General features: G+C 38.2%; 1 protein-coding gene across 5 annotated transcripts in view; it reads right to left on the bottom strand.

Moving 5' to 3' along the window:
* The window catches only part of LOC124785145 (luciferin 4-monooxygenase), a 345,708-nt gene that overhangs the window by 13,990 nt on the left and 307,401 nt on the right, over nucleotides 1-24,317 (bottom strand). For 4 of the 5 annotated variants that reach the window (XM_047254157.1, XM_047254155.1, XM_047254156.1 and 1 more), the window contains exon 8: nucleotides 7,365-7,530. In XM_047254157.1, the coding sequence (XP_047110113.1) occupies nucleotides 7,365-7,530 (166 nt within the window). Of the gene's footprint in view, nucleotides 1-7,356; nucleotides 7,531-24,317 lie in introns of all 5 variants that reach the window. The other variant, XM_047254158.1, reaches the window with a different exon arrangement.

Below are 24,317 nucleotides of genomic sequence, written 5' to 3' on the forward strand. Positions count from 1 at the left end.
AGCACCCCAGCATTGGACATAATGGGAAAGTCCTGCACCAACGGAGATCTTATAATTAAATGTTTCCCCGTGAGATTTAAGTCTCTTCATTATCTATGATAAGGATCAAAGCTGCCATTCCAATGTCAGAGAGCCCTGGCATTAGTGACAACGTAAGGGAAAATAAGCAGAAGATATGAATTGAAGTTTGTGTTGGGGAGGGCACTCATCTTGGGTAGTTTGTGCAGCTATGATGACCATTGTACTGTGGTGGTGTAGTGGTTAGCATTTCTGCCTAGCAAGCAAGGAGACCCAGATTCAAGTCCCGGCTGCAGCACAAATTTTGAGTCATTTCTTCTGCTTCAGTGTCTCAGGGAAACGTTTAATTATATTTGACGGTGTTAATAATTATCACCTTTATTGACATGGAATTCAAAAGAAATTTATGTTGTAAATCCCTGTATAACAAACAGGAAACAACACATTAGAATCTGGCATACATGTAGAGTTATTTACAGTAAAGCACGATGTCCTAAAAAGTGTAGTGCATGGAACAGCATTGTTTACGTTATATGTAAATGACCTCCCACAAAATGTAAATCAGTAAGCTTGACTCTACATCTTTCTCTGCTAACCACTGTGCAGTGCATGGCAGAGAATACTTCTTATTGTATCACATATTAAAGTTTCTGAACACTCCATTTGCATATGGAATGTGTGGAGAATGACTGCTTAAAATACCTCTGTGTGTGCATGCCAATTAGTATAAACTTGTCTCTGTGGTAGATTCCTCACTTACTACTGGTAGTGGAAACCCTTTTGCCAAATATTTTGCATCTATCTTCAAGCGTACATCAGTTCAGATTTTTCATAATTTCCTTGACGCTCTATCATGAGTCAAAAAAAGCTAAAAAGCTACTGCAGTTCATGCTCCCCTTCTCTGTATACATTCAACATCCCTCTTACAGATGTTTGATGTGAGTCTCACACACTAGAACAGTATTCAAGGAGGGGTCACTCAAGTATTTTGTAAACAATGTCCTTTATGACCAACTACATTTTTCCCAATATACCCACAATAGACTGAAGTCTAGTGTCTGCTTTATCTATGATTCTGCCTATGTGATTATTACATTTCATATCCTTACATACTGTTACACCCGAGGTTTGTATGAGTTGACAGATTTCAGTTGTGGTTTCACTGATATTGTAGTCATAGGATACAATAAATTTTTCATATTACGAAGTGCACAATTTTCCATTTCTGAACTTTTAAACAAAACTGCCAACTTCTCCATCACTTCAAATCATCTGATGGAATATTTATGCAGCTTTTTGGATTGTACTTTGTTATAGATAACTGTCTCCCCCCTATGAACCATAGACCTTGTCGTTGGTGGGGAGACTTGCACACCCCAGCAATACAGATAGATGTACCATAGGTGCAGCCACAACAGGCGGGGATCTGTTGAGAGTCTAGACAAACATGTGGTTCCTGAAGAGGGGCAGCAGCCTTTTCAGTTGTTGCAGGGGCAACAGTCTGGATGATTGACTGATCTTTGGCCTAGTAACATTAACCAAAATGGTCTTGCTGTGGTGGTACTGTGAACGGCTAAAAACAAGGGGAAACTACAGCCGTAATTTTTGCTGAAGGCATGCAGCTTTACTGTATGGTTAAATGATGATGGCATCCTCTTGCGTAAAATACTTCAGAGGTAAAATAGTCCCCCATTCGGATCTCTGGGCGGGGTCTACTCAACAGGACGTCGTTATCACGAGAAACAAAACTGGCCTTCTACAAATCTGAGCATGGAATGTCAGATCGCGTAATAAGGCAGGTATGTTAGAAAATTTAAAAAGGGACGTGGACAGGTTAAAGTTAAATATAGTGGGAATTAGTGAAGTTTGATGGTAGGAGCAACAAGACTTGTGGTCAAGTGAATACAGGGTTATAAATACAAAATCAAATAATGGTAATGCTGGAGTAGGTTTAATAATGAATAAAAAATAGGAGCACACACAAGCTACTATGAACAGCATAGTGAATTCGTTAATGTAGCCAAGATAGACAAGAAGCCCATGCCTACCACAATAGTAAAGTTTATATGCTAACAAGCTCCGCAGATGATGAAGAGACTGAAGAAATGTATGATGCAATAAAAGAAATTATTCAGATAGTTAAGGGAGATGAAAATTTAATAGTCATGGGTGACTGGAATTCGATTGTAGGGAAAGGAAGAGTAGGAAAATTAGTAGGTGAATATGGACTGGGGGTAAGGAATGAAAGAGGAAGCCGTCTGGTAGAATTTTCCACAGAGCATAACTTAATCATAGCTAATATTTGGTTTAAGAATCATGAAAGAAGGTTGTTTATGTGGAAGAGGTCTGAAGACACTGGATGGTTTCAGATAGATTCTATAATGGCAAGACAGAGATTTAGGAACCAGGTTTTAAATTGCAAAACATTTCCAGGGACAGATATGGACTCTGAGCACAATTTATTGGTTATGAACTGCAGATTAAAATTGAAGAAACTGCAAAAAGGTAGGAATTTGAGGAGATAGGACCTGGATAAACTGAAAGAACCAGAGGTTGTAGAGTTTCAGAGATAGCATTAGGGACGATTGACAAGAAGAAGGGAAGAAATACGGTAGAAGAAGAATGGTTAGCTTTGAGAGATGAAATAGTGAAGGCAGCAGAAGTTGAAGTAAGTAAAAAGATGAGGACTAGTAGAATCCCTTGGGTAACAGAAGAGATATTAAATTTGGTTGATGAAAGGAGAAAACATAAAAATGAGGTCAATGAATCAGGTGAAAAGGAGTACAAATGTCTTGAAAATGAGATCGACAGGAAGTGCAAAATGGCTAAGCACAGATGGCTAGAGGACAGATGTAAGAATTTAGAGGCATATATCACTAGGTGTAAGGCAGATTCTGCCTACAGAAAATTAAAGAGAGCTTTGGAGAAAAAAGAACCACCTGTATGAACATCAAGAGCACATGGAAAACCAGTCCTGAGCATAGAAGGAGCATATAGAGGATCTATACTAGGGTGATGTACTTGAGGGCATTATCATGGAAATGGAAGATGCCATAAATGAAGATAAAATGGGAGATATGATACTGTGTCCAAAATTTGACAGAGCACTGGCACTCGAGTAGACAACATTCCATTAGAAATATTGATAGCTTTGGGAGAGCCAGCCATGACGGAACTCTACCATCTGGTGAGCAAGATGTGTGAGAGACAGGTGAAATACCCACAGACTTCAAGAAGAATATAATAACTCCCATCCCAAAGAAAGCAGGTGTCGACAGGTGTCAAATTTACTGAACTATCAGTGTAATAAGTCATGTTTGCGAAATACTAACACGAATTCTTTACAAACAAATGGAAAACTGGTAGAAGCCAACCCCAGGGAAGATCAGTTTAGATTCCGCAGAAATGTAGGGACACGCAAGGCAATGCTGGCCCTACAACTTATCTTAGAAGATAGATTAAGGAAAGGCAAACCTCTATTTCTAGCATTTGCAGACTTAGAGAAAGCTTCTAACAATGTTGAATGGAATACACTCTTTCAAGTTCTGAAAGTGACAGGGGTAAGATACAGGGAGCAAAAGGCTAATTTACAATTTGTACAAAAACCATATGCAGTTATAAGAGCTGAGGGGCTTGAGAGGGGAGTGAGACATGGTTGTATCCTACCCATGATGTTATTCAATCTGTATACTGAGCAAGCAGTAAAGGAAACAAAAGAAAAATGAGGAGTAGGAATTAAAATCCATGGAGAAGAAATAAAAACTTTGAGGTTTTCCAACGACACTGTAATTCTGACAGAAACAGCAAAGGATCTGGAAGAGCAGCTGAACGGAATGGACAAGGTCTTGAAAGGAGGATATAAGATGAATATCAACAAAAGCTAAATGAGGATAATAGAATGTAGTCAAATTAAATCAGGTGATACTGAGGGAATTAGATTAGAAAATGAGACACTTAAACAAGTAGATGAGTTTTGCTATTTGGGAAGAAAAAACTGGTGGTTCCTAAGAAGAGAAATTTGTTAACTTTGAGTGCAGGTTTAAATGTCAGGGGGTCTTTTTTGAAAGTATTTGTATGGAGTGTAGCCATGAATGGAAGTGAAACATGGACGATAAATAGTTTAGACAAAAAGAGAGTAGAAGCTTTTGAAATGTGGTGCTACAGAAGAATGCTGAAGATTCGATGGGTTGATCACATAACTAATGAGGAGGTACTGAATAGAATTGGGGAGAAGAGCAGCTTGTGGCACAACTTGACTAGAAGAAGGGATCGGTTGTTAGGACATGTTCTGAGACATCGAGGGATCACCAATTTAGTACTGCATGGCGGCGTGGAGGGTAAAAATCGTAGAGGGAGACAAGAGATTAATACACTAAGCAGATTCAGAAGGATGTAGGTTGCAGTAGTTATTCAGTGATGAAGAAGCTTACACAGGATAGAGTAGCATGGAGAACTGCATCAAACCAGTCTCTGGACTGAAGACCACAACATCAACATAAATAAACAACAGACAGATGTTACTATTAATGTTGCATGTGAGGTCTTTATATGACATGAACAGCAAGGCCCCCACCACATTTCCTTGGGGCATTCTTGATATTACTTCTAGACTGCTACTAACTCTACACACAAGATAACATGCTGTGTCATCTCTGCTAACAAATCATCAGTACAGTTACTTTGAAAATCAAGAAATACTGCATCTGAGTCCTTGGTTGATGGCTTTCAGGATATCTTTTGAGGAAATGTGTTTCACATGACTAATGTTTTCAGAATCCATGGTTGGCTTGAAGGAGTCATTTTGTGAAAGATATCTCATTACATTTGAGCTCAGAATGTGTTCTAAGATTCTACAGCATATGAATGTCAATCATATTGGATAATAATCTTGTGGATCACATAAGGGGCCTGCCTCATAGATGGGTGTACCTGTGCTTTTTTCAAACTACTCAGCACAGTTTTTGTGGAGGGGAACTATGAGTATTATGGTTAAAAGAGGGGATAATTCATTTCTAAATTCTGTATAGAATGTGACAGAGTTTCCTTTGTAGTCTGGAGCTTTGTTCAATTTGCTCTTTATCTCTATTTAATCTTTCCAGTTTTTATCAGATGTTTCTCAAGAGTGCAGACATTAATATCACCAATGAATACACTGAGGAAGACTGAGATTGAAATGCACATCTAGTGATCCTCATTTAGTTTTACTACAGTCTTTCCCAAAATAGCTTTAAAAAAATGCTGGCATGTATCTCAAAAATCCTGCAGCTGCTTCCTTCCCCATCTTTCTTCCATTCCTTTCTTCTGTTCACTCATTATGATCTTTCTGTTTCCCTCTGCACTCTTAGTACAAAGACCACAAATTTAAAATCTGTATGAAAATTTTGAACATACAGGGTATGAGATGCAGAATGAATATTTAAGTAGAAAAGAAGTAGAAACACAGGTTATGTGAAGGGATAGGGGAGACTGAGGACAGCAGCAAAAGAGAGGTCAGGTATAGGTAGCCAATGGAGAAGAAATAAATAATAGATTAAACTGAAAGTAAATAAGAAGAAAGATATAGATACACAGCACAGAGAATACAATGACAAGACATGATGAAGTAATTCTGTCTAACCCATTGTTGTGGCCTGAAATATGTTTCCAAAGAACTGCGATCCCCCCCCCCCCCCCCCTTCTTTCTGACCCTCATTACTCTAAGTAACTTCCTCCTATATGGAGATGTCTCATCATTTCCTTGAAATCTTGTTATATTTTGAGATATGACTTTATTGTGAGGTTCATATCTACTGAACACCTACCACAGTACCACAAGTTTATATGCCAACTAGCTAGATGAAGAAGAGATTGATAAGTCATGGTTCCAAAATTTTGACGTGAATTATTTACAGAAGAATGGAAAAACTGGTAGAAGTTTCAGTCCCAAAGATACATAGGAACACACAAGGCAATACTGACTCTTTGTCTTATTTTAGAAGATAGGTTGAAGAAATGCGAACTGACACTTACAGCATTTGCAAATATAAAGAAAGCTTTTTTCATAGTTTACTGGACTACACTTGAAATTTTCATTTAGCAGGGACAAAACACAGGGAGTGAAAGATTATTTACAACTTGTATAAAAGCTAGCCTGAAGTTACAACAATTGAAGGACATGAAAGAGGGAGCAGTAGTTGAGAAAGGCATAAGCAGAGCTGTAGCCTATTACCAATGTTACTCAGTTTCTACATTGAGCAAACAGTAAAGTAAACATAGTAGAAGTTTGGAAAGGGAATTAAAGTTCAGGGTGAACAAACAAAAATTTTGAGAATTGATGATGACATTGTGATTCTGTCAGAGACAGCAAAATACTTAGAAGAGTAGCTGAATGGAATGGATAGTGTATTTTAAAATGATTATAAGGGGAACATTAAAAAAGTAAAACAAGAGCAACCGAGTATAGGCAGATTCAATCAGGCTAATTGGGCAGCAAAGTAACTGATGATGGTGAAACTGGGAGGATATAGACTGCAGACTGGAAATAGCAAGAAAAGCATTTTTGGAAAAGAGGACGTTGTTAGCATGCAGTATAAATTTGGTGTTAGAAAGTCTTTCCTGGTGGTTTTTGTCTGGAGTGTAGCCTGTTACAGAAGTGAAACATGGACAATAAATTTAAATATGGTGCTCTCTGTTGTATTTGCACCTATATTTGTTTGACATGGAAGCTTATTATGTTGACAAATGTATGTTTACAATGAAATATTACTGTGAGTGTATAATCATTGTATACAAATATGCATGAATGGAGTAAGCTTTCGTGTCAAATAAATACAGATCCAAACACGATAGTGGGCACCACACATAAATTTATGAAGGGTTATAACAGCAGAAAAACTGAAAAACAACCTCAACAAAGTACTCCAGGACACTATATTGTAACATCTAAAATGTAAGGCACATGATTACGAATGGAGATGTAAGCCATGCAGCAATATACATGTATAATTTTATACAAAAAAATATAAAAAAATTTAAAAAAATGAAAAGTAAAAAAATGGTAGAATGTGCTGCAGATAATTTAAGGTGTGACACTACAGAAAGCAAAGTGGCAACCTGTGGATTTGAACTCCACTTATCCCAAATATAAGTCCACTGTTTTAAGCTCTGCACCACTTCACTTGATAAGCAATAAATCTGTAGCTCAGTCAAGTTGTGAGGTGGCACTGGCCATATCTGCAGGTTCCTTTCTAGCTAATCCATATGTTCTGTGTGCTGGCCACAGTACAGATTTTATTTATTTATTTATTTATTTATTTTTTACTGCAGATTGATTTCTGAATTTTATAACATATGTGTTACCTGCTTACCAGCCACAAATGATATAACCTCCTCTTCTGTTAATGATACACCCTGCTGTTTGACAACATATGCCAAAGGAAGTTCACCAGCCTCTACATCTGGTACTGATGTAACTGCAGCATCTTTTATTTTTGGATGTGATAGTAGTACAGCCTCCAGCTCTGCTGGTGGTACCTGTAAAAGAGTCTCTTCTTTGCTTACTGACAGTTTACATAAAAATTTATCTATATGCAATATTTTGTCTCATAAAGAACAGTAATACAGATATACACTAATATTTATCAAAATTGTAACATTTAGAATGAATGGCTCAAATGAAGCTAACACCACAGGAGTTCAAGAGCAATGTAATAGCAATAAGTAATTGAGATTCCAGACAGGTGGTGTACATATAGGCCCAGCAGTACCCCATCTTATATGGTCTTAGAGGTTAGTTCTCCATTAGTGAAGGGGCATTAGATGAAGTGTAAATTAAATGTATATGCCAGTGCTGGTATCCCTAGCTGATGTCAAATGAAAAAAAAAAAAAAAAAAAAATATCATTATACTGGTGAGATCAAATGGAGCAGACTAACCTGTCTCCAGGAAATAAGTTTGTCAAATGTGACAGTCTAGTTCATACTAGGCATGCTACCAAGCCAGTGTGATGTGCATGAAACCACAAGATGGAAGAGGATTGGTCTATGCTATAGATCCCAGTACATAATGACTACAATCTTATCCACATGGCTATATCTACCCAACCAGCTTTGTTCACCATGCTGACTTGATGCTAAAGCACTGTTGTGGATGTGCTCATGTTCATGCAAATTGTTTGGCATTGTCTGCAGTGGGATGGACAGTTGGTATGCATGCCAGTACAATGGCTTCCATTATGTGGAAAACAAGGGGGGAAAATGTCAAACTGACATGGCATGTCAGTGTCATTTCTGGCATACTAAGTACCAAAATATAGGGCTTCTGGAGAAGTCGCCTTGCAGCCTGCCCTACAAATATGGCCACCTTCTTGTGGATGTTATTGTGATCACAGCTTGGCAGCATGCACTGATGAGTGACTCTCCAGATAAATTTCAAGTGTGACAATCTGAGATGTCTCTGTATACAACAGGTGATCTTGACTCTAACATATTGACAGAAATCTGAAATAAAACATCTACACAACATGTTTTAGAGCACTAGCTATTCCTCCTCCTTCAGGTAACTTCAGATTTGATATATCAGCAACACAGTGCTGATACATGTGTGGAAAGGAATGTACAATTCTTCTTCAAATGACAGGCACAACTGCTTCATTGATATGCTTGTTCACCTGGCATTTTGTCCATCAAACATATCTGGGATATCATCAGTTAGAAACTTACCCATCATGTTCTCCTATTAATTGATGTTGATGCTTTGTGAACTCTACATCTACATCTGCATTTATACTGTGGAAATAACTGAAGCGCATGGCAGAGGGTACTTTGCATCGTACAATTTTTTTTAATTTATTTATTTTCATGTTTTGCATGATGGCTTTTGCAAATATCAGAGGTAATAGCGTTAAAATATTTATACTTATAAATTATGTTACATACAACTACTGATGCATCTTATATCTATTTTATATACTTATTGCTTTACAGCTGATGATGCTATTGATTCATATCACAACAGGGTTTTTTGTGTGTGTGTGTGTGTGTGTGTGTGTGTGTGTGTGTGTGTGTGTGGGCGCGCTATGCATGGATAAATGTTGGAGTGTTATGGATGGAAGGTTTTTAATTATGATGTGTTCTACTCTATGTACAACACCCGGATGCATGTGCATACCAACTTTCCATTATTAATAATCTGTGATCACCATTCTTTAAGTTAATTACTTTTGTTGACTGCTATGCAGTGCCACTAGACCATGATGTGTGACTTCTTTGCCTTCTGCAGTGTGGGTGGATACTGAAAGAGAGCTCTGATCTGACCAACCTACTAAGTAACATAAACGTGTTTTGTGGTAGCTCTTCATTATTTTATGTGCAATGTTTTCTATGGACAGCTGCAGTTACAATGATGGCAAAACAGATCTCTCTTGCTATGTAGCTCATAACAGATTACTGCATATATTCACGTACTCCTTTTACATTATAGGTCAGTACACAACTGAATGACAGCTCTCATAATGATTTTTCAGTTGTTTCTCGATTTTGACATTATCGTCAGCGCCTTTTGCTCTGTGGCTTCCAAGGTACCACCAAGCCATGACACCAAAGTGTCAGTGTGCATCCACAGAAGGTGGAGATGCACATTCAGCATTGTGTCTTGTTGATATACTGAGATGCCTTCCTTTTGCATCCATCTGCATGTATATGAAACGAGGGTATGTGCAGTGGGAGTTTTACCCTTAGCAACTACCTAAACTACATCTTTAGTTGTTGGCCTATGTGGTTAACAGTAGAACATAAACTATGTAGGAAAAGATAGATTGCTGCTTACTGTAAAGAAGACACGCTAAGTTGCAGACAGGCACAATTAAAAACTCTTACACACAAGCCTTCAGCTTCAGCCTTCATTGGAAAAAGAGACATACACACCTTTCATTGACGCAAGCAAGAGCACCTCACCCACACGTAACTGCCAACTCTGACAGCTCAGGCCAGGTAGTCATGTATGCTTGAAGTGTGATTACTTGTGTGAATGAATGGTGTGTATTTCTCTTTTTGCGTTGAAGGCTGAAGCTAAAGGTTTATGTGTAAGTGTCTGTAACTGTGGCTGTCTGCAACTTAGCTCAACCAGGCCTGAGCTGCTAGAGTCGTCAGTCACATGTACACGAGGTGTGCTTGCTTGTGTGAATGAATGGTATGTCTTTCTCTTTTTCCGATGAAGGCTGAAGCTGCAAGCTTATATGTACGTGTCTTTTAGTTGTGCCTGTCTGCAGGTTAGTGTGTCATATTTACAGTAAGCAGCAACCTGTCTTTTCCTACATTGTTGATATTCCTACCTGGAGTTTCCTTTATTTAGAAGTGGGACATATTACTCCATAGAATCTGTTACACAACAATGTGTGTGTGTTTGTGTGTGTGTGTGTGTGTGTGTGTGTGTGTGTGTGTGTAGGACTTTGTCTGATAGAGAAATAATATCCAACAGTCAATTTTTAAATGTCCCTGTCTGCTGCTCAACATCGTCTCTATGTGGCAACTAATAGTCTATCCTAATCCATACCGTTATTGTTATTAAATCCTGGATTCTCCAGTGTTTAAAGATTATAGACTTATATTCCTTATGTTTTACCTAGCCGACATAACTGATATGGAAAATGCTTATATCTGGTTATTTACCTGTGAATGTACAATGCTGACCACTAAAATTTGAACACCGTGAAGATGACAGGCAACAATGTCAGGTTGACTTAAGTGTACTGCATACCTGGGTATGCAAGTGATTAGCATTTCAGCAAAACCACGCCATGTAACAATGTATATAAGTGAAGACTGTGCAACTGCTGTTTCATTCAAAAATTGCTTTTGAACATGAGGTGTTTGTGAGAAAATTGTGTTGTGTCTTGTGTAACAAGGAGAAAGATCTACCAGCATGTGTAGGATTGTGGTCTATCAAAACTGGTTTATAATACCACAATATTGCTGCTAACAGTAGTCAGGATTCCATGACTGTCATGCAAATATGATATCAAGTGGTTCAGAAGGGCTATACTTAGTGAAATGCCAGCTCCAAATTGCCCCAATACAGATAACGGCTAGAGAGGACAGACACATTGTTCATGCAGGCTCATACAACCATGTCTCACACATTCAGTCCACAAATGGGCTTGTTTCCAATGAGAAATATTCACACGGTGAGTGCGAAGATATCTGGAGCACCACAGACTGTCAGTGTGGTGGCCATTGTTGCAACCTCCCTTCAACATAGTAGCAGAAACACATCAACAATGGGGCATCAAATGACAACAATTGATACACATGTGGCACCATGTTGTTTTTTAAGATGAGTCATACAAAGAACCCCATGAGTGCAAGGCCACAAGTTCAGTCTGTAGTAATGTTCATGTGAAAATGTTGTGTTAACAATTATGACAGGAAACATATTAGCTGCTAAAGATTCACCATGTGCCCTGGAGATTGATAGAAAATGAGAGTCCAGGAGATACAAAGATCAACCTTCTAAGAAATATATGTATTACACTTTTCAAAATGGACAATGTCGACATCCAAGAAATGTTCAAAACAAATCATTAACTTGCACCATGAAAATGAAATAAAAAATGACAAGACAGAGTAATGACAAAAGTTCACACCATTGAGATTGAATGCAAGCTCCTTGGGAGTTACAAACTATGCAGGATGTTCAGCTAAGTACCCACTCTTAAAGAATGCATATAGAATCATAATGGTGGAGCACAGTGATGAAAAATGATGGAATGTGATGTTGTGCAACTGAATGTGAAACAGTCTGGGATGGGGCCTATCATAAAAGTAACTATTCCTTAAAGTGTAGCAGCAGATAGTGCTATAGCAAGTTCTGTAGGCATGGAAAATATGAGCACCCAGAGCTGAATTTGTCCAGTGGTTCCAGGTGGTGTGAACTGCAGTGTCACACACTTTTCAGGAGGGATAGTTCACTCTAAATGAATGTGATTTATATACATAGAGCAGAAATCGAGAAAAAGCAAGCTGTTTTGACCAGCTATTGCCCAAAGATAGTGCCATAGTTGTAGGTCTCTTACACCCATTTTCCCATTCTCAACTACTGTGATGTAAATATTCTCTAATGACCTTGCAAGATCATACAGCACAAAAAACCATCATAAGGTCAGAGCACTGCCAACTTCTTGCAGCATAATAAATAACTTTCCAGTCAATTTACCATCCAGGTTAACAGATGGCATAATCGCACATGAATGTGTTAAGGCATTGATGTTAGTTGATCCTAATACTTCTCTCTCAGTACCTCTAAATTCCTGGGTTCCTTTCATATGCATCTGCTCTTCAAATTGCAAATACTTGGACTAGAAAACAAATTTGTTACTAAATGAGAATTTTCAGGCCGATACTGCAGTTTTCTGTGCATCGTCAAGTTGATGTTTTGTTTGAAATTTTGTTATCTTATGTCTTCCAACCCCCCCCCATGAACCATGGACCTTGCCGTTGGTGGGGAGGCTTGCGTGCCTCAGCGATGCAGATAGCCGTACCGTAGGTGCAACCACAACGGAGGGGTATCTGTTGAGAGGTCAGACAAACGTGTGGTTCCTGAAGAGGGGCAGCAGCCTTTTCAGTAGTTGCAAGGGCAACAGTCTGGATGATTGACTGATCTGGCCTTGTAACAATAACCAAAACGGCCTTGCTGTGCTGGTACTGCGAACGGCTGAAAGCAAGGGGAAACTACAGCCGTAATTTTTCCCGTGGGCATGCAGCTTTACTGTATGATTACATGATGATGGCGTCCTCTTGGGTAAAATATTCCGGAGGTAAAATAGTCCCCCATTCGGATCTCCGGGTGGGGACTACTCAAGAGGATGTCGTTATCAGGAGAAAGAAAACTGGCGTTCTACGGATTGGAGCGTGGAATGTCAGATCCCTTAATCGGGCAGGTAGGTTAGAAAATTTAAAAAGGGAAATGGATAGGTTGAAGTTAGATATAGTGGGAATTAGTGAAGTTCGGTGGCAGGAGGAACAAGACTTCTGGTCAGGTGACTACAGGGTTATAAACACAAAATCAAATAGGGGTAATGCAGGAGTAGGATTAATAATGAATAGGAAAATAGGAATGCGGGTAATCTACTGCAAACAGCATAGTGAACCCATTATTGTGGCCAAGATAGATACGAAGCCCACACCTACTACAGTAGTACAAGTTTATATGCCAACTAGCTCTGCAGATGACGAAGAAATTGAAGAAATGTATGATGAAATAAAAGAAATTATTCAGATTGTGAAGGGAGACGAAAATTTAATAGTCATGGGTGACTGGAATTCGAGTGTAGGAAAAGGGAGAGAAGGAAACATAGTAGGTGAATATGGATTGGGGGACAGAAATGAAAGAGGAAGCCGCCTGGTAGAATTTTGCACAGAGCACAACATAATCATAACTAACACTTGGTTTAAGAATCATGACAGAAGGTTGTATACATGGAAGAACCCTGGAGATACTAAAAGGTATCAGATAGATTATATAATGGTAAGACAGAGATTTAGGAACCAGGTTTTAAATTGTAAGACATTTCCAGGGGCAGATGTGGACTCTGACCACAATCTATTGGTTATGACCTGTAGATTAAAACTGAAGAAACTGCAAAAAGGTGGGAATTTAAGGAGATGGGACCTGGATAAACTAAAAGAACCAGAGGTTGTACAGAGATTCAGGGAGAGCATAAGGGAGCAATTGACAGGAATGGGGGAAAGAAATACAGTAGAAGAAGAATGGGTAGCTTTGAGGGATGAAGTAGTGAAGGCAGCAGAGGATCAAGTAGGTAAAAGGACAAGGGCTAGTAGAAATCCTTGGGTAACAGAAGAAATATTGAATTTAATTGATGAAAGGAGAAAATATAAAAATGCAGTAAGTGAAACAGGCAAAAAGGAATACAAACGTCTCAAAAATGAGATCGACAGGAAGTGCAAAATGGCTAAGCAGGGATGGCTAGAGGACAAATGTAAGGATGTAGAGGCCTATCTCACTAGGGGTAAGATAGATACCGCCTACAGGAAAATTAAAGAGACCTTTGGAGATAAGAGAACGACTTGTATGAATATCAAGAGCTCAGATGGAAACCCAGTTCTAAGCAAAGAAGGGAAAGCAGAAAGGTGGAAGGAGTATATAGAGGGTCTATACAAGGGCGATGTACTTGAGGACAATATTATGGAAATGGAAGAGGATGTAGGTGAAGATGAAATGGGAGATATGATACTGCGTGAAGAGTTTGACAGAGCACTGAAAGACCTGAGTCGAAACAAGGCCCCCGGAGTAGACAATATTCCATTGGAACTACTGGCGGCCGTGGGAGAGCCAGTCCTGACAAAACTCTACCATCTGGTGAGCAAGATGTATGAAACAGGCGAAATACCCTCAGACTTCAAGAAGAATATAATAATTCCAATCCCAAAGAAAGCAGGTGTTGACAGATGTGAAAATTACCGAACTATCAGCTTAATAAGTCACAGCTGCAAAATACTAACACGAATTCTTTACAGACGAATGGAAAAACTAGTAGAAGCCAACCTCGGGGAAGATCAGTTTGGATTCCGTAGAAACACTGGAACACGTGAGGCAATACTGACCTTACGACTTATCTTAGAAGAAAGATTAAGGAAAGGCAAACCAACGTTTCTAGCATTTGTAGACTTAGAGAAAGCTTTTGACAATGTTGACTGGAATACTCTCTTTCAAATTCTAAAGGTGGCAGGGGTAAAATACAGGGAGCGAAAGGCTATTTACAATTTGTACAGAAGCCAGATGGCAGTTATAAGAGTCGAGGGACATGAAAGGGAAGCAGTGGTTGGGAAGGGAGTAAGACAGGGTTGTAGCCTCTCCCCGATGTTGTTCAATCTGTATATTGAGCAAGCAGTAAAGGAAACAAAAGAAAAATTCGGAGTAGGTATTAAAATTCATGGAGAAGAAATAAAAACTTTGAGGTTCGCCGATGACATTGTAATTCTGTCAGAGACAGCAAAGGACTTGGAAGAGCAGTTGAATGGAATGGACAGTGTCTTGAAAGGAGGATATAAGATGAACATCAACAAAAGCAAAACAAGGATAATGGAATGTAGTCTGATTAAGTCGGGTGATGCTGAGGGAATTAGATTAGGAAATGAGGCACTTAAAGTAGTAAAGGAGTTTTGCTATTTGGGGAGCAAAATAACTGATGATGGTCGAAGTAGAGAGGATATAAAATGTAGGCTGGCAATGGCAAGGAAAGCGTTTCTGAAGAAGAGAAATTTGTTAACATCCAGTATTGATTTAAGTGTCAGGAAGTCATTTCTGAAAGTATTCGTATGGAGTGTAGCCATGTATGGAAGTGAAACATGGACGATAAATAGTTTGGACAAGAAGAGAACAGAAGCTTTCGAAATGTGGTGCTACAGAAGAATGCTGAAGATTAGATGGGTAGATCACATAACTAATGAGGAAGTATTGAATAGAATTGGGGAGAAGAGAAGTTTGTGGCACAACTTGACCAGAAGAAGGGATCGGTTGGTAGGACATGTTCTGAGGCATCAAGGGATCACCAATTTAGTATTGGAGGGCAGCGCGGAGGGTAAAAATCGTAGGGGGAGACCAAGAGATGAATACACTAAGCAGATTCAGAAGGATGTAGGTTGCAGCAGGTACTGGGAGATGAAAAAGCTTGCACAGGATAGAGTAGCATGGAGAGCTGCATCAAACCAGTCCCAGGACTGAAGACCACAACAACAACAACAATGTCTTCCAATTCTGTAGCACTGTTTGAAGTTATGCAACAATCCACTGTTTCCCTTTAAATCACTGTAATCTATGTTGCAAGCAATTTTATGTGCAGAGTGTAATTGCTCACTATCATGCACATCCTACAAATTGTATGGATCGTTGTTGACATGCGCAAATGCCAGCTTTTGTAAGAAGTGTGCCTTGTCCTCCCTTGAATATCCACAGTTTTTCATATGCACTACATGGTCATATTGCTATGGACTTATTCTAAATCTGTTTGTAATTGTTTCTTTACTATGATGCAGACGATGTTCCATGTACACAATTACGTTTAGAATCTGTTCCTTGGACAATGATTCTCTGTACTATGTTTAACTGGAGATGGGATTTGTGGACAATGAACTACATGGCTCAACACCTGTTTCAGTATCACTTTTACTAGTTAAGCATATATCATCATCATTGTATTCCTCATGTACATTGTCCGTACAGTCGAGTCATGTACAATATCACACATCCCATTGACTCATCTTGCAGAAACGCTAATTTTTCATCTCCCACTTCTTTCTCACTCTGTGAAATTCATTGGATTCCTTTTTGATGAAATGTCAACATTGGCAACTGTTGTTTTAGATATAATGCAATGTTTGCAGTGTTTATCATTGCCAATGTTCTGCTTTGTATCAACACAACTAGCACTGTATCACTGTTACGAGTTACCCACTGTGTAAGTAGTTCAACTATGCTCCATGGCCTCGCACTGTGCTTACCATTGGATGCCTCTAGTTCTGCCGTCAGTTGCCATTAGCAGCCAGTACTGTGGTCGCATGGCATACAATATGTCAGGGCACGTTGAATGCCATAAACATCATTGACCTTTTGCAACTTTGCACTCATGGGGTTCCTTGTCAATTCTGTGTATAGAATCATGATGGGTGTATCCACGTGTTAAGGCTCTGAGGAGATCAAACATTGCCAAACTACATTTGTCATTGTTGTATGGATCCAACATCTGGTGAGATGATACGATATGATGTGCTATGATGGGTAGATCACATAACTAATGAGGAAGTATTGAATAGGATTGGGGAGAAGAGAAGTTTGTGGCACAACTTGACCAGAAGAAGGGATCGTTTGGTAGGACATGTACTGAGGCATCAAGGGATCACCAATTTAGTATTGGAGGGCAGCGTGGAGGGTAAAAATCGTAGAGGGAGACCAAGAGATGAATACACTAAGCAGATTCAGAAGGATGTAGGTTGCAGTAGGTACGGGGAGATGAAAAAGCTTGCACAGAATAGAGTAGCATGGAGAGCTGCATCAAACCAGTCTCAGGACTGAAGACCACAACAACAACAACATGATCATCTCTGTTTCATGTAGTTAGTAATTTGGACACCAGACATTACTTTTCTGACAAGTTAAAGCCAGTGACCCTCATGACCATAGGCATTCACAAGGGGCACCACTCCGACCCCCCCCCCCCCCCTTTCCCTGCTCCTCCCCCTCCCTGCAGAATCTGGAGCACAGATTTTTATTGCATTTAAGTATCAACATAATCTACCTACAACAAACACTGAGTGAACATCCATGAGTTAATTTCTGGGATGTAATATGTTTTTTGTGTTACCAATAAAATTTAGTTCTTGTGGGATGATAAGTCTTGAAAACAACCATCTAATTTGTATCAGAAATGGCAATTTTTGAGTTTTACCTACCGACACCTGCACCCCTCCCCCACCACCATCCCCAGATATTACCTTCTCACCCCCAGCACCATCCCCAGCTAAATTTCTGCAAGTACCCCTGTCTGTCATGTGTGTGACATTATGTTCCTCACAAGATAATGCAAGACCCTCACTGACAATGAAGATGGCGGCTAGAATAAAAGTTAAGCAAGTGTCCTTCCAGAAAAACATGAATTTTGCTGTAAAACAGAAATGTGTGAAAACAGTGAGGACAAAATTATGAAACTGAATGAACACATAATGAGCTTACAGTTCATAATCAGTAGTTTGAAAATGGATATTCTGAAAATACAACAAGAAACTAGCGAGCTGAACATGCTAAAACTTGCGTGAAGTAGTTAGTCTGTAATGGAAAAGTGGTCAAATGTGAAGTGCAATAACAGCAAGCCAAAGTGCAAAATCAGAAAACCTGAAAAATGAACCCAAGCTTTGTGCACGAAAACACATTTTAAGTACTTTCAACCCCCAATAGTGAAAATGCAACATATAGTTCACATGAATGATGGGAAAAGCAAATAGGCACTGTGAATGAGGTAGGAGAAGGAAATTTTTTTATGCAAACAAACGTGAATGAGGTCAATGTAAATGTGCCAACCAAAAACTGTGCCAAAGTGCTTAATAAAACAATACAAAATGATTCTCACAGAGTGAACTCCAATAACAGCAAACTTTGTGCCTTCAGACAACCATGGTCATGAACTTGCGAGTACGCTAAAAAAAACAGCTGAAACATATTTGTGTGGTATAGTCAAACCAGGAACCCCACTTGGCAAAATTAAAAAAATGACTGCATCCACAGGAGTAAAAAATCTGCACAATCAAGACTTTGTTTTACTTCTGGGAGGTGCAAATGATATCTAAAAAAATGAAATAGTGAGTGCTACACACAATCTTAAACAGTGTCTGAGAAACCTTACGCATACAAATGTAGTAATGGTCAATATTCCACATTGCTATGACCTTGTAAGATGGTCATGTGTTAATAGGGAAATAAAAAGTGCCAACAATCAGTTTGCAAAAATTTGCAGACATTTTAAAAATGTGAAATGTGTTTATATAAGCAATATTGGATGTAGATTCCACTCACGATACGGACTTCACCTGAATGGCTTGGGGAAAGAATATCTGGCAAACCTGATAACCAAGGAAATAAAAAATGACCAAAATAAATTCAAAACCAAAATGATAATTACATCACCATTGCCAGACTCCATAGAATAAGCACTTCAAAATGAGGTAAAAGCATCAGAACCATCATCAGCAAGAGCAATGCATGTAAAAAAAGATGAACTGTTAACAGAAAGAACAATGGGCAGTGATTTGAATCGCAAGAGAACTATAGTTCCTCATCGTCCAAATATTTTTTTTAGACAAAAACAAGAAAAATGAGAAGACTCCAAGTTCACAAGAAAGCAGAGCAGTAGTGGCAGAACCAACATTTGTAGTGTCAGAAACAGCATCACTGCCACCACCACCATCACCACCACCACCATCATCATGAACAACAACAACAGAAATGGCAGTATTAAGTACATCAGCAACAGCACCAATAGCAGCAACAAACAACTCACTGCAGCCCAATGTACAGGTACGACTCAAGAGGTGCAGGAAACGTGTCCTTCTCAAGGATTTTTGGTGTCTCAGCAGGACACGGTACATCATGGAGCACTGGTGCAGAAGTTTTGAACTAAGTAGCATCAATATTCATCCATATAAGTTGGAAAGTCAGTATTGTATGAAATACAGGAAAAAGTCATAATCATAGCAATATACAGACCACCTACTTGAGATACAGACATATTCCTTAATCAATTAAAAAGACTGCTTAACATTCTTTTTTAGGGAAAGCGCCACTGTAGTCATCTGTGGGGATTTCAACATAAATCTTATGAATGAAAGTAGGCTAAAAAATCGATTCCTAAATCTAGTATGTAGTTTCAATCAGTTTCCACACATACACAAATGCACAAGAATGACATATAATACAAACAGTTTTATAGACACACAAACATACACACAAAATTCAAGCTTTTGCAACCAAAGGTTGCTTCATCAGGAAAGAGGGAAGGAGAGGGAAAGACGAAAGGATGCCAAAACCCACATCCTTTCGTCTTTCCCTCTCCTTCCCTCTTTCCTGATGAAGCAACCGTTGGTTGTGAAAGCTCGAATTTTGTGTGTATGTTTGTGTTTGTTCGTGTCTATCAACCTGCCAGCACTTTCGTTTGGTAAGTCACATCATCTTTGTTTTTAGATATATTTTTCCCACGTGGAATGTTTCCCTCTATTATAAACAATTTTATAGATAATATATTTTCAAATGTACAATCCACATAAGTAGAAGTAACAAATACTGATTTGGGATTGTCAGATCATAATGCTCTTGTCCTCAAAATTCCTTCGATGCAAGAAAAAAAGTGAACTTCATGTATAAAAGAAAATTTTCCACTGAAAACTGAGTAGAATTTACAAATATCCTAATAGTAAGCCTTGGGCAGAAGTGCTGTTCCTAACAAATATGAATGATGCATATAACACTTTTTCTTCAAGTTTCATGGGATATTTCAAAATGTTCTTTCCAAAGAAGCTGTCAAGAATTACATCACAGTAAAAAGCCCAGTTCTTGGATCATAGTTGGCATCAAAACTTCTTGTGGAACTCTAAAAAGATTAAATTCAAAATTAAAAACATCTACAGATCCACAGTTCACAGAATATGTTAAGAATTAGAAGAGGTTGTATCAAAAAATAATTGCCAAGGCAAAATTTATGAATAATGGCAACTTAATAAGACAGTCTGATAATAAATCAAAAGCCATATGGGATATTGTGAAGACTGAAACAGGAAAGAGCTGTGAAGACTAGGATATCATTCTCGAAAACACAGAAAATGTCAAAATTAGAAAACAAGCTTTGCCAAATTACATCAATAATTATTTAATAAATGTAACAACTTAATTAAGCTCAAAATTTACAAACCAAGAAAAACCAGAATTTCCAAAAGCTGCTTTTAGCTTGAGGATAGATCCAACAGATGAACATAAAGTGTTCAAAATAATAAAAAGCTTGAAACGTAAAATGTCAGAAGGAGCAGATGAGGCACCCATTTATATCATAACAATGACAGCTGCACAAATCGCAAGGCCCTTGGCATACATACCAACTTATCATTTAGTGAAGGATTGTTTCCGGAAAGGTTGAAAACGTCAAAAGTGAAGCCATTATTCAAAAATGGCGACAAGCATAAGGTAGAAAGCTATCAGCCAATAGCTTTCCTTCCAGCATTTTCCAAAATAATAGAAAAATCAATGAAGCACAGAATCAACAACTATCTAAATGACCCTAAGTTACTAAATAGAAATCAGCATGGCTTCCAGGCAGGTAAATATAGAAACAGCACTAATGTGCTACACTGAACAAATAATCAAAAATATAGAAAAAAAAAAACAATAGCATAGTAGAAATAAATTTCGATCTCTCCAAAGTATTTGACACTGTCAATTGTAGCATTCTACTAGAAAAACTGGAAGTGTTACATATTCATGAGACAGGAAAAAAGTGGTCTGAATCACACCTACAAAACAGAATACAGATTGTAGGACTGATGTCAGATTGCTCCAACCACAAAATAAATTTAGTATCAGATGAGAAAAAAAAAAAAAAAAAAGTGGAAATAGGAGTGCCACAAGGCAGTATTTTAGGTCCCTTATTGTTCCTTGTCTATGTAAATGACATTCACACCTCAGAGGGGGCACCAAAGGCTATACTATTCGCAGAAGACACTAATGTAAGAATAAGTGCACCAAAGCAAATGCTGCAAACAACTACTGATCAAGTAATAAAGAATGTCCACACTTTGTTCAATGCAAACCGGTTGACATTAAATGCAAATAAAACAAATTTATGCAGTTTGGGAAAATATGTCAAAATGTAAAGCTTCATCTGTTGTTGAGAGACAAGGCCATAGACAGAGTGGCATCAATAAAATTGATGGGGATTCATGAAGATGAAAATCTTAATTTTAATGACCATGTAATGAAACTTGTGCAGAAACTCAACTCAACCTGTTTTGCTCCTAGAATTATTACAAATGTTTGTACTGCAGAGGATGCCAGGATGGCATATTTTGACTATTTTCAGTCTCTTGCAACATACAGAATAATATTTTGGGGTTTCCCCATTTGCTGTCTAAAACAAATCTTTCTGTCACAAAAGAGGGCTATCCAAATCATAACACACAGTCTTCCACAGACACAATGCAAACCCTTAGTCAACAAACTTAAAGTTCTAACAATATGTTCCTTATATATATACAAATCTGTTTTGTATGTTAGGGCCCAGCTTGCAGATTTTCAGACAAATGCCAATTTGCATAACTACAATACCTTAAATAGCACAGCAAACAAAAAGTACACACACACCAAGGCATGTGAACTATATTGGTACAAAACTCAACAACATACTGAAACCAACATCAGAAAGTTAGAAGATGAAAATAGATTTAAAGTAGAATTTAAAAAAAAAAAATTCTACTTGAACAATGTTTTTACTCGATAAATGACTATAAAGCCTTAGGGCAAACAGACTATGCAGTTACAATACTGTTAGTATACATGTATAAAAAGTTATATTACTGTCACTTGTATTATTCTTCATACACTTTTTGTACAATTTTGTATGTATTATTCTTTGTATTACTTAATGTAAAATTTTGTATGTTCATTTTCCATAAATTGTTTCCCATAAATTGACATTTACTTTTGTACAACATCCAAACAATATTCATTGTCTATGGGTGAGTAAATAAATAAATAAATAAATAAAATAAATAAAACTACATGTCACCCATGGTGTCCTCACCTACTTTGATACAGAGCATGTTCGACTGTTATCCTGGTCAGTAATTTCTCCTCATTTTCACTTACTGAAAACGCCTGGTCATTGATTGTTGAGTGCCTGGCATGCCACCACTCACAAGCTATATGTATGACTGATGAACTCTGACAAGTTTGAAGCTGTACAAATGATAGACCCTTGTCTGTCATCCAAGCTCAGATTGAATCAGTGCACTACTGGGTTAGAGTCACTGTTGTTGCCAGAAGTGGATTATGTTGTCATTCCTCATGTTGTAATTTTAATGGTCAGTAGTGTGTGTGTGTGTGGTGTGTGTGAGAGAGAGAGACAGAGAGAGAGTTCTGTAATTCATAACAATGTATAACTGCTTATTTTATAATTCACCAAGTATCAAATATTTCACTCTTCCAAGATTGTACTTTTATATGTCATTAATTACAATGGTGGAAGTCTCATTTTTACATGCATACTGGAAAGTTGGCTTTTCATGCCGTATTATGTAAATGCTGGCATCCACTGCCCACTTCAAAGATAATGTAACCAGCTTGTATAATAGTCCCACTTCCTGTTCCCATGATATACCACAGATCACATGGTGCAAACTGGGATGTCTTTATGATGACCTTTGACCATCATTTCACTTATGTTTATGTCAGTGGCTGCTTAGACACAGTGTAGCAAAGTTTAAAACCTGTACTTTGGTCATCTATTTTTCCACAACTATATCAAATGAGTCATGCCAATTGCTAGTAAATTAGCATATTTCACAGATTTTTCGCATTTATTTTGACAAAATTGCTTTATATAACTGAAGATACACATTTTGACAATGACTTGGGTTCTACTGAAGTCTAATGATTTATAGTATGTAAGTAAGAGAAAAAAATCATGCAGCCCGTACATTGTTTTAACTGTTTGCCCACCTATTTTTCTGATACTTTTCCTGGTACTTGTACTTTTATTGAGCTTTAATGTATTGTAGTTGTAATACTTGATAATGGTCTAAGGCCAAAATCTAGACTGTGAAAACAAATAGCAGTTATTTCTTCTAGAAAGTTTTATATGACTGTGGCTCCATACATAAGTATAATCATTAAGCTTTAATGTTGTTTCTTTGTTTACCAAAGTGTCTCTCAGTGACTCTGTGGATCATGTTGGTTACATTTTCCCCACAGGACACCACCAAGCTCTTTCATACATGTCTTACCATGAGCTACTTTATATGGAATGGCAATTTGTACGACCAGCTTGAAGGCATCACCATGGTAGTCAACATAATATAGTGGTTACCAATTTCTTCATGGAGCATTTCAAAAGATCAGTGCTGGACTTGGCAGTTTGTACAACTAAGGAGTGGTACAGGTACATTGGTGACACCTTGGCATGTGGAAAAATGCTGAGGAACTGCTTAATGGCTTCCTAAAGCATCTGAATAGTCTCCACACAAACATAAAATTTACTGTGGGCATAGAGAAGCACCAACAACTGCCATTACTGGATCTGCTGGTTATGAGAAATTGTGAGAACCTGGGCCAGTGTGTGTCAAAAACTAATACACATGGACCAGTACCTGCACAAACTGTCAAATCATCACCCGAGTCATAAAAGAAGAATAATTAATACACTTGTAACAAGTGCATGAGAAATTTGAGAGCCACAGCATCTCGGATGCATTCTGAGGAGCAACGGATACTCCACCATTTGCACAAGAAGGATCACAAACCTTACTTGGTGAAGTGACATATCAGAAGGGGAAATGTTGTTATGGCCTCTGTGGCATACATCCACAGGTTGACAGACAGAATTAGCGATACATAGCTGGATATTGCACAAACATGCACAACTGGCTACAAACTGACCAAGATAAAAGAGTATCTCAGATCCACAAATGTCAAATGGGCTCTCTCACAATGTTGGGAATGGACTACATATTGTGTACATGTGGAAAAGTCAACATTGGCTTGACTAGATGCTCCAT

The sequence above is a fragment of the Schistocerca piceifrons genome, chromosome 1, assembly GCF_021461385.2.
Source record: "Schistocerca piceifrons isolate TAMUIC-IGC-003096 chromosome 1, iqSchPice1.1, whole genome shotgun sequence".
In the NCBI taxonomy this organism is placed as follows: Eukaryota; Metazoa; Arthropoda; class Insecta; order Orthoptera; family Acrididae; genus Schistocerca; species Schistocerca piceifrons.